General features: G+C 49.9%; 3 protein-coding genes across 4 annotated transcripts; 2 read left to right on the top strand and 1 right to left on the bottom strand.

Annotated features, from left to right (window-relative positions):
* The first annotated feature begins 222 nt into the window (after positions 1-222).
* LOC125538750 (MA3 DOMAIN-CONTAINING TRANSLATION REGULATORY FACTOR 1-like) lies at positions 223-7,060 on the top strand. 2 transcript variants are annotated; one of them, XM_048702031.1, is made up of 4 exons: positions 223-384; positions 499-664; positions 4,906-4,994; positions 5,087-7,060. In XM_048702031.1, the coding sequence occupies exons 2-4, from the start codon at positions 526-528 to the stop codon at positions 6,848-6,850; spliced, it is 1,992 nt and encodes a 663-aa protein (XP_048557988.1). In that variant the 5' UTR covers positions 223-384; positions 499-525; the 3' UTR covers positions 6,851-7,060. The 2 variants fall into 2 exon arrangements, with proteins under 2 accessions (XP_048557988.1, XP_048557987.1); XM_048702030.1 differs by having other exon boundaries at positions 4,903-4,994.
* LOC125538752 (inverted formin-2-like) lies at positions 2,107-4,896 on the bottom strand. Its single transcript, XM_048702033.1, has 2 exons — positions 2,653-4,896; positions 2,107-2,346 (listed from the first exon to the last, which is right to left on the bottom strand). The coding sequence occupies exon 1, from the start codon at positions 3,939-3,941 to the stop codon at positions 3,198-3,200; it is 744 nt and encodes a 247-aa protein (XP_048557990.1). The 5' UTR covers positions 3,942-4,896; the 3' UTR covers positions 2,107-2,346; positions 2,653-3,197.
* Positions 7,061-7,770: 710 nt separating the features above from the next.
* LOC125538751 (zealexin A1 synthase-like) lies at positions 7,771-10,066 on the top strand. The gene is made up of 2 exons (XM_048702032.1): positions 7,771-8,786; positions 9,188-10,066. Exons 1-2 carry the CDS (start codon positions 7,890-7,892, stop codon positions 9,815-9,817), a joined length of 1,527 nt encoding a protein of 508 aa, XP_048557989.1. The 5' UTR covers positions 7,771-7,889; the 3' UTR covers positions 9,818-10,066.
* Positions 10,067-10,574: the final 508 nt, after the last annotated feature.

Below are 10,574 nucleotides of genomic sequence, written 5' to 3'. Positions count from 1 at the left end.
GGCTAGCGGGTCCTGTACGACAGCGCGCCGACCTCTTCTTTTTCTCTTCTTCCATCGGTCTCACGGCGGTGGTGCTTGGGAAGTAAGAAAAGAAAAGCCGTGAAAAAAGTCCAGATTTTCCATTTTGCGGTGGAAAAAAGTCCGGTTAAGCCCGGGGGATTAACTTAACTTAACAAACCCGGGGGTAAATGTGATTAGCGAAGGCGGCCCAATATAAACGATAGGTGTCAGAGCGGGATAGTAGCCCGATAAATAAAAAACTCCCTCCCCCCTGCCCCGCTCGCCTCGCCTCGCCTCTCCGCTCGCACTCACCGCGCGGCGCACGCCCGTGATCCGCCTCGCCGGCTTCCGCCGCTGCCCCGCCGCCGCCTCCGATCTCGGCAGGTATCCACGGCAGCAGCTCCTCCCGATCGGCCCCGAAGGCCGGCTCGATCCAGGCCTTGCTCTCGCTCGATTTTGTGTGCTGATTTGATTGGGTCTGTGTCCGTGTGCGTGCAGGAGGGCGCGCGGAGGAGGCAGAGGGAGATGGCGGCGGAGGACGGCGCGAGGTCGCCCACCAGGATGCTGGCGGAGGGGCATCTGCGGATCGCCACAGGCGGGCGGGCGCCGGCGGACGGCGGGATCGCCGTCCGCCACATCCCACACCACCACACCGCTAAGAAAGGTGACTGACTGCTAGCTCGCTGCGGCTATCTTGTGTACTCCTCTACGTTGTCTGTACTGCTGAATTATGTTATAGTAGTGCTGGATTATGCTATGCCGTAGGAGTAGGGAGTCGGTTTGGGAATTGGTAGATGGGGCTAGAATCGTAGGGAGTGTAAATGTTCACTTCTGCTTTTGCTAGGTACAGTGCTTTGCTGTCCTCTAGAGGGTGATTTGATGATGCACGTAGCAGAGGTGATGATTTTGTTCCTAGGGTTGCCTCTTGCTATGCATGCCTGATGGAGTAGCATGGCGTTTGGGACTACAATGGTTACTAAGTATGATGATGGTTTGATGTTGTGTCAAGTTTTTCAGTGCACTGTAAGCGGTAGAAGACCATCATCGAGTATACTAGTTCATGGTGGCGGGAAAAGCCGATGCTGGTTGATTTTTGTTCGGTTTGATGTCGGTGGAGTCCTGATTTTGTATGTAGGCGACGGTTTCTGGTTAGTTATAGGTGGCTGTTTCTTTTGCCGAAAGGGGTTAAAACCCAAAATGTTGTAGTGGTCGCCGACAAAGGTGACAGCAACGATACACGCTGCTTATTTCTATTGGAGTTCAGTTCTCAGTTTGGTCATGCAATTGGTAGTAGATTTGTCGATTTCGATACGGGTTCTGATTTAGTACGTAGGTGATGGTTTTTGGTAAGTTATAGGTGTTATTTTTTTTTCTCTGAAAGGGGTTGAACCCAACAAGACATATGTCATATGGGTGGCCGACAAAGTTGGCAGCAACGATACACACTGCTTGTTTATATAGGACTTTAGTGCCCTGTTTGGTCATGCAATTGGTAGTGGATTTGTCGGTTACGATATGTTGATCTAAGTATTGTCTTTGTGCTCCATTGTTGGTCGGTATTATGGTTATCTAAAGTTGACGGCAACGATATACGACACCGCTTGTTTTTATTGGACTTCAGTGCTTGCTGCCCAGTTCAGTCATACAATTGGTAGTGGATTTGTCGGTTTCGATATGTTGATCCGAGTATTGTCTTTGCGCTCCATGGTTGGTCGGTAACTCAGTATTATGGTTATCTAAAGTTGACAACAACGATATACGACACCACTTGATTTTATTGGACTTCAGTGCTTGCTGTCCGGTTCAGTCATGCAATTGATAGTGGATTTGTTGGTTTCGGTATGTTGTTCTGAGCTTCTGGAGGGGCTATAAGCTCGCGCTTATAAGTCCTAAAAGCCTACATATGTGACAGTTTCTGGTAATTTTTGGTTGCTTGTTCTTGACTGGAAAGCTATAAATTATTTAGTGCGCAATTGTTATGGCGCTGCTAGAAGGAGGGCGGGCCGGCCGGGGGCCTTTTGCCCACGGCCGGGCAAGATGGAAGGGATTTCCTTCTTAATTCTTGCTTGATTAGATTGATACATCTCCTCTCTTTATATAGAGAGGTTTACTTGACTCCCAAGCAAGGCTTACTTGACCCCTAAGCAAGCGACCCTTATCTCTAATTAACCCTAAGACTAACGGGCCCATTAGGCCCATTACGTACTCTAACACTACACCCCACCTGGACATGCAGCTTGTCCTCGAGCTGCAGCCTAACCAACTTATAACCATGACTCGACGCAACACAAACCTAACACCTAAAAACAAGCCTTTTACATCTCGGCTTGTTTTATTACTCTCAACCTGAAATGGACTGGGACGCTTTATTTTGGACCCCTTAACAAAAAGTGGACACCATCCGCACGTCGGACGTGCACGTGTACAGCCACCTGGATCCCATGGACACCACCTGGACAAAAGGAGTGCATGTGTATGACCACCTGGAAGTGGTCGCAAGAGTGACCAGCAGAGGCGCCCTCGCGGCGGCCGGTGCGGAATGCAGTGGTGCTACGCGGTGCGCTGTCGGTGACACCATGCCTTCTCCCTGCCGGACGGCTGTTGGTCTGCACCGCACAGGGAAGCATCTCGGCTTGTTTTATTATTCTCAACCTGAAATGGACTGGGACGCTTTATTTTGGACCCCTTAACAAAAAGTGGACACCATCCGCACGTCGGACGTGCACGTGTACAGCCACCTGGATCCCATGGACACCACCTGGACAAAAGGAGTGCATGTGTATGACCACCTGGAAGTGGTCGCAAGAGTGACCAGCAGAGGCGCCCTCGCGGCGGCCGGTGGCGGAATGCAGTGGTGCTACACGGTGCGCTGCTGTCGGTGACACCATGCCTTCTCCCTGCCGGATGGCTGTTGGTTTGCACTGCACAGGGAAGAGTGGAGGGCTTGCGATGGAGAATGACGAGGAGGGGTGCGCCCCCCCAACCGCTGATGTCGCAGACTTTGAGGTCGTTGCCCGCGGGGAAAACAGCATGCCCGCCGCCCGTGGGGGAAACCGCATGCCCAAGATCCCCGACGCAGCGGACGAGATCGAGGTCCTTTGCGCAGCGAAGCGCAACTGGGAGGAGCGGCAGCTGCAGACCACGCAACTCCCGCACACGCCGACGCGCTAGGAGGCCGCGTGCAGCAGCCTGCAGCCTCACCGTTGCCGAGACGTGGCGGGTAGTGATCCAAGCTGGAAGCGGTGACGGCGACGGCGGAAGCTTGATCTGCTGGATGGGGACGCCTTGGGGAAGCGGTGATGGCGACGGCGGGAACTTGATTTGGTGGATCGGGACTCCCGTCGGCGCGGTCGATGCGGGGCCGGAGCTGACCGGTGATGGCTGCTGCAGTTGCAGCGGCTGCTGCGGCGGAGCGCCGGGCGCGGCGGAGGTCGCCAGGAGCGGTGGCTGCCACTGCAGCCAGGGCGGGGCGGTGGATGGCAGCTGCTGCAGCGGCCTGATGAGCGCGGCGGAGGCCACCTGGTGCGGCGGCTGCCACGGCAGCCAGGACGGGGCGGTGGTGGCGGTGGATGGCAGTTGCAGCGGCTGCTGCAGCAGCCTGACGAGCGCGGCGGAGGCCACGGCAGCCAGGACGGGGCAATGGATGGCAGCTGCAGTGGCTGCTGCAGCAGCCCGGCGAGCGCGGCGGGGGCCGCTTGGTGCGGCGGCTGCCACGGCGGCGCGGTGGCGGTGATGGGCGGCGCAGCCGGGTGCGGCCCATAGGACCCGGCCAAGAACAGATGGATCTCCTGGACCGCCTGTGTTAGGTCCCGCAGCGCCCCGGACACCTCCGGGGTGAGGACGACGGGGGCGGGCGCGACGGAAGATCCCGGCGCGGGCAGGAGCGGGGCGACGGTCGTGACCGGCAGCGGAAGAGACAGGTTGGGCGGTGGTGAAGACATGATCGAACCGAAGCTAGCTGATACCAAATTGTTATGGCGCTGCTAGAAGGAGGGCGCGAGAGGGCCGGCCGGGGGCCTTTTGCCCACGGCCGGGCAAGATGGAAGGGATTTCCTTCTTAATTCTTGCTTGATTAGATTGATACATCTCCTCTCTTTATATAGAGAGGTTTACTTGACTCCCAAGCAAGGCTTACTTGACCCCTAAGCAAGCGACCCTTATCTCTAATTAACCCTAAGACTAATGGGCCCATTACGTACTCTAACAGCAATATCCTCATGGATTCAGCGGAATATGCATTTGTCGGTTATGATAGTCTGGTGTGGTTACTGCCCTTTGTTTCTATTACTGGTTTCTATTTCCCTATATGTTTAAGCATGTGGTCAAAGCTTAAAGCTGCTCAAAGTGCAATCTCCAATTGTGGGATCTGATTATTATTTTCCATAAATGTCAACTGCCAAATGCTGAGCAGCTCACGCTATATATCCATACTTCATAAGTAAAATGCTATGAGTATGTTTAGCTTGTTTCTCAAGTCATCGGTTTTTTACTTGATGATGTTGTTTAGGCAATTATTGTTGTGTATAATAAATTCATTTTTGGACTTCTATTCCATTCTTTTCTTTAGCGTATCTGATTTGGTACTGTGATAATTTCCCATTTCCATACGTCATGTGTCTGCTTTTGTGATATTAACTGCAGACATCTAAATATGTACTCCCTCCATTCCATATTACTCGTCGCTGATTTAGTACAACTTGGTACTAAATCAGCGACAAGTAATATGGAACAGAGGGAGTAGAAGTTTGCTTGCTTCCACAGTTCAATTAGAGGACAATATTTAGTTCTTTTCTACTGTTACTTCTGCGTAGATTTAGCATTGGGTTATTTTTTTTGGAAATACTATCTTATTCTTCATAGTTCCTACGGATATTGTTGTAACTCTGTCAATGCTGCTTTCAGAAGATGGTGGGAAAATTGAACAAGACAACCTTGGAGATGCAAATCCGTTACCATCCCAAGAGTTGGGCAAATTAGTTAATGGAACTAAAAAGGTTTGAACTATCTATACTCAATGGTATTCACCAACATTTCGTTCTCTGTTGATGTGACTTTATAATCTAACAATGCCTCTCTGCAAATGCAGGTTCCTGCTACATTAGATGACTACAGGAAGCTTGTAGTTCCAGTAATTGAGGAGTATTTTAGTACAGGAGATGTGGAACTGTCAGTTTCCGAGCTAAGGAGTCTTGGATCCGATCAGTTTCACAATTACTTTGTGAAGAAGCTCATATCCATGGCAATGGACCGCCATGATAAAGAAAAAGAAATGGCGTCAATTCTGCTGTCTGCCTTGTATGCTGATCTATTGGACTCCTCCAGGATGAGTGAAGGTTTTATGATGCTTCTAGAGTCAACAGAAGATCTATCTGTGGATATACCAGACGCTATTGATGTCTTGGCTGTTTTTGTGGCACGTGCCATTGTTGATGAAATACTGCCTCCTGTTTTTCTCACTCGAGCTAGAGCATTGCTTCCAGAATCTTCAAAAGGTATTGAAGTTCTGCAGGTTGCTGAGAAGAGTTACTTGTCAGCTCCTCACCATGCGGAGTTAGTTGAACGCAAGTGGGGCGGGAGCACACACTTTACTGTAGAAGAGGCGAAAAAGAGGATCCAGGATATTCTGAGGGAGTACATTGAGAGTGGAGATACAGATGAAGCCTTTAGGTGCATAAGGGAGCTGGGCCTCCCATTCTTCCATCATGAGGTTGTGAAACGTGCTCTCATCCTTGGTATGGAGAATCTGTCGTCACAGCCATTAATCCTGAAGTTGTTGAAGGAATCAACAACTGGCTGTTTGATCAGTTCTAATCAAGTGTCGAAGGGTTTTTCTCGGGTTGCTGACAGTGTTGATGACCTGAGCCTTGATGTTCCTTCAGCCAAAACACTTTTTGACAAGCTGCTTTCCACAGCCATATCTGAAGGGTGGCTTGATGCTTCGTTCTGTAAATCTGCTGCCCCTGGTGAAGATATGTGGAATGCAAGCAATGAAAAGGTGAAGCATTTTAAAGAAGAGTCTGGTCACATAATTCAGGAGTATTTCCTCTCAGATGACGTCCCGGAACTCATTAGAAGCCTTCAAGAGCTTTCTGCCCCTGAATACAACGCCATTTTCCTAAAGAAGCTCATCACGCTTGCTATGGACAGGAAGAACAGGGAGAAGGAGATGGCTTCTGTACTTCTTTCTTCACTCAGCTTGGAACTATTTTCCACAGGTGATATCATGAAGGGATTCATAATGCTCCTGCAGTCAGCAGAAGACACTGCCCTCGACATTGTGGATGCTCCTAGTGAACTCGCCCTCTTCCTGGCCAGGGCAGTGATCGATGAAGTCTTGCTTCCACTGAATTTGGATGACATCAGTAGCAAGCTGCGCCCGAACAGCAGTGGTAGTCAAACTGTCCAGATGGCCAGCTCTCTGCTTGCGGCCCGCCATTCTGGTGAGAGGATACTGCGCTGCTGGGGTGGGGGCACTGGCTGGGCTGTGGAAGATGCAAAGGACAAGATCTCCAAGCTTCTTGAGGAGTACAACACAGGCGGCGACCTGAAGGAAGCCTGCCAGTGCATCCGCGACCTCGGGATGCCCTTCTTCAACCATGAAGTGGTGAAGAAAGCGCTGGTGATGGCGATGGAGAAGCAGAATGAAGCTAGCATCTTGGCTCTGCTGCAGGAGTGCGCCGCCGAGGGGCTGATAACCATCAACCAGATGACCAACGGCTTCGCTCGCGTCAAGGAAGGCCTGGACGATCTGACCCTCGACATCCCCAACGCGCAGGAGAAGTTCAGAGGCTATGTGGAGCTCGCGACAGAGCGCGGTTGGCTGCTATCTTCCTTCGCCTCCCTGCCCTGAGCTCTTCTTCCCCAGATGGCTAAACTTGGAAGAAATACCTCTGTATATCTTACACCCATGCTGTCTTTACCACCATACCGAACTTCTTCTTCTGTTCCTAGTCTTTTCTGAGCCGGAATGGTATGGTATACCGGAGTGTGATAGGGTTGTTGGTGTATTGGTCTGTGACTTGGAGAGTTTAAGGAATAACGCCATTTGGCTTCAGGACTAGTGGAGTTGTTTTTAAATTGCTGCCCATGGTTTTCTGCTTTTGAAGTTACTTGTTGTGGACGTGTAGTAATATGTTTTCGTGGCCTTGGGATAGGGCTGTCCAAGGTGAGATGGCAGAACACAAATAGTAGGAGTAGCTCACAATACGGAAGTTACCGCGGAAGGCTCACAACTCATCTGTTTTCCTTTTCTGTTCTTATAAAAGAAAAATCCCAAAGAGCGCCATCATCTCTCAATTTCAGCCCATTAATCTTTCGCGGCACCGCGCGGGTATAATCTACTCCCTTCGTCCCATAATATAAGAGTGTTTGTTACTACTCAGGTGGAGGGGGTAGTTAATTAGAACTTTCATCTCAAAACAATTAATTACAACTTTGATTGGATGCATCCCCTCTGGCCATGCGTGGTAATAGGGCAGACCTGCTCATCCTATCTCTCTCTCCAGCGGAATACTCGTTCACGGCCAGGCACTTGAGAGGGAGACATATATTTGGTATATACCAGATCGATAGATAGTTATTGCCCATCATTTTTGGCAATACACGTGATGCGCTGTTATCTTGGTCAATTCTCAGTGTGATGTGTTTGTTGTTTTCTTCACTGTTCTCCTGTGATGCCAACTTCTGTGACAACGTGATCCGTCAGGCAACCCTAGATTTCTGACCAAGTGAGGCGAATAGTCATCCAAGGGAGCGTGACGGGGGCTACTACCCATACTCATCCTGGGCGGCGGCTAAGGCCGGCGGCTTCCGCTCATGTTCTTCTACCCCGGCTGGCTATATATCCGTGTGTATGCTTGTCAAATTTTGCATCACGCACTCGGCCTGCCATGGAGGGTTGGTTAACCTTATGTTTCATAGCCCTATCCACGTTGCTGGCCCTTTGGTTCTCCGGCGGCAAGAGCAAGCCCAGGAAGCACCTGCACCTGCCTCCCGGGCCATGGACTCTCCCGATCATCGGCAGCCTCCACCACGTCGTCCTCGGCACGCTCCCTCACCGCACCATCACTGATCTGTGCCGCCGGCACGGGCCACTGATGCTCCTCAAGCTAGGCGAGGTCCCCACGGTGGTGGTCTCCAGCGCCGAGGCGGCGGCGGGGGTGATGAAGACCAACGACGTCGCCTTCTCGAACCGGCAGACCACCCAGCTGCAGGAGATCATGGGCTTCGGCGGCAAGGGCATCATCTTCGCCCCCTACGGCGCCCACTGGCGCCAGATGCGCAAGGTCTGCATCGTGGAGCTCCTCAGCTCCAAGCAGGTGAGGCGCATGGAGCGCGTCAGGGCCGACGAGGTGGGCGGCCTCCTCCGCTCCGTCACCGCGGCCACGGCCGCGGGCGCCGCCGCCAACCTCAGCGAGATGTTCGCGGCGCTTGGCAACAATGTGGTGGCGCGGGCGGCGTTCGGCGGCAGGTTCGCGCGGCAGGAGGAGTTCCTCCGCGCCATGGACCAGATCATGGACCTGCTGGGGGGCTTCTGCCTGGTCGACCTCTTCCCGTCGTCTCGACTGGTGCGGGGGCTCAGCAATGGCGAGCGCCGCGTAAAGAGGACCCGGGACCTCATTGAGCACATCATCACCGAGATCCTTGACGAGCGCAAGGCGGCGCGAGCAGCCGGTCATGGCGCATGCAGCACCGACGATGAGGACCTGCTGGACGTGCTGCTCAGGCTGCAGGAGGAGGACTCGGCGTACCCTCTAACCACAGAGATTATAGTCACTGTCTTGTTGGTGAGTATTTTCCTTCCGGTCATTTTATAATCGTTTGGATCTACTATGTGACCTCTACGTCATGAGAGGCAAGTTAACATCTTTGCTAGGTTACCTCGCAAAAGATACATCATAGCTAGGATTCTCACAAAAAAGGTACTCGAGTATATATAGTTTTTTATGAACTTTGGGCTTTGACTTGCTGACAGTTGATCTTCTATGAACACCAGAGGAAATAGTTGCATACTACGTATAGTTTTAAATAGTTTAGTCTACAAAGACGTTTTAAATAGTTGCATACTACCTATAGTTTTAAACAGTTGCATACTACGTATATTTTGGTACTTCATATCAAGTTTGTTTGGACAACTTATATAGTATTCAACAATTATACATATATGTTACAACATTATTATTTTCAGGACATGTTTGCAGCTGCTTCAGAGACTACAGGAACCGCTTTGGAGTGGGCCATGTCAGAACTCACAAGTCATCCTGAAATTATGGCCAAGGCACAATTAGAGGTTCGAGAGGTACTAGGTCAAGGCCAAGCAATCATTAGCAATAGCGATCTTGCAGAACTCCACTACATGCATATGGTCATCAAGGAGGTTCTTAGATTGCATCCACCTGCCGCTTTACTCCCCCGCAAGACTAGAGAGGACTGCAAAATTATGGGTTATGACATCCTTGAAGGTACCAATATATACATCAATGTCTTCGCAATTTCCCGGGACCCTCAGTATTGGAGCAATCCAGAAGAATTTAATCCACAGAGATTTGAGGACAACAATGTGGATTATAACGGGACAAGTTTTGAATTCACTCCTTTCGGAGGTGGGCGACGACAATGCCCTGGAATAGCATTCGCGTCATCAGTTTTGGAGATTACCTTGGTAAACTTTCTCTATCACTTTGACTGGATGCTTCCTGACGATGCCAACTCAGTATCATTGGATATGTCTGAGAAATTCGGGTTCACTGTCCGTAGAAGTACTGACCTACTACTCAAGGCTATTCCACATGTATGCTCCAAGGCTACACATATATAGATCCAAGAAGTAGATGTTCATATGTGTTGCATTGTACCTTTGCATAAATTAGAATAAGAGCTCATGGAATAACTTCTTGTGTCAGATTACATGCCAAAAAAGTGGAAGTAACTATCGGCAGAAATTAAATTTCAACTTTCAACTGGGAAAGCATGCCAACATCTACTATGTATCTCCCTTTGTGGCCAATTTTGAAGATGTTATCATCAGTGTGATTCTAAGTAAATATTATTGGCTTGTATTTGTTAAGTAGTCGACTTACCTTTGAAACTATTAATTTTTTTATTAACAATTTTAAATTGTTGTCCTTTATCCGATCTCATTGTCTCTGGCACACTGGTCATTTTCTGTGTTGCAACTGTGTCGAATATGTGTGTTGGTTTCTATTGGGCTAAATATACTACTTTGACATCTATCAAGTTTTGGAATATATGCAAAAGAAAGGGACTCAACCGGGCTAGCTAACTATGACCACCAGATATATGCAGAAGAAAGGGACTCAAGGGGCACCAAGAAAAATTGGCATTAGCCACCAGATATTTGGCACTCATACGTTCTAGATGGCCACCAGATATTTGGCACTGATACATTCTAGATGGCCACCAAGTATATGCAGAAAGAAAGGGACTCGGGTGTTGTTTTCTGCATTCTTTTACTTTTCAGAAAATAATAATTTTACGGAGCTAAAAAATTAAGAAAAATACATTTTTTTAGGTCAAAAGCTATTAGGCATCTGACCCGACTTGAGGGAGTCATA

Source organism: Triticum urartu, chromosome 2 (assembly GCF_003073215.2).
Source record: "Triticum urartu cultivar G1812 chromosome 2, Tu2.1, whole genome shotgun sequence".
In the NCBI taxonomy this organism is placed as follows: domain Eukaryota; kingdom Viridiplantae; phylum Streptophyta; class Magnoliopsida; order Poales; family Poaceae; genus Triticum; species Triticum urartu.
The sequence above is the reverse complement of the archived record's forward strand: the minus strand, read 5'-3'. Positions and strand labels throughout refer to the sequence as shown.

Bases quoted from the DNA above. Each gene is read 5' to 3' on its own strand.
- LOC125538750 (XM_048702030.1), top strand. From the start codon at position 526: ATGGCGGCGGAGGACGGCGCGAGGTCGCCCACCAGGATGCTGGCGGAG. The intron at 665-4,902 runs GTGACTGACTGC...TGCTGCTTTCAG, and splicing joins CCACCACACCGCTAAGAAAG to AAGATGGTGGGAAAATTGAA. The intron at 4,995-5,086 runs GTTTGAACTATC...CTGCAAATGCAG, and splicing joins TAGTTAATGGAACTAAAAAG to GTTCCTGCTACATTAGATGA.
- LOC125538752 (XM_048702033.1), bottom strand. From the start codon at position 3,941: ATGTCTTCACCACCGCCCAACCTGTCTCTTCCGCTGCCGGTCACGACC.
- LOC125538751 (XM_048702032.1), top strand. From the start codon at position 7,890: ATGGAGGGTTGGTTAACCTTATGTTTCATAGCCCTATCCACGTTGCTG. The intron at 8,787-9,187 runs GTGAGTATTTTC...TATTATTTTCAG, and splicing joins TTATAGTCACTGTCTTGTTG to GACATGTTTGCAGCTGCTTC.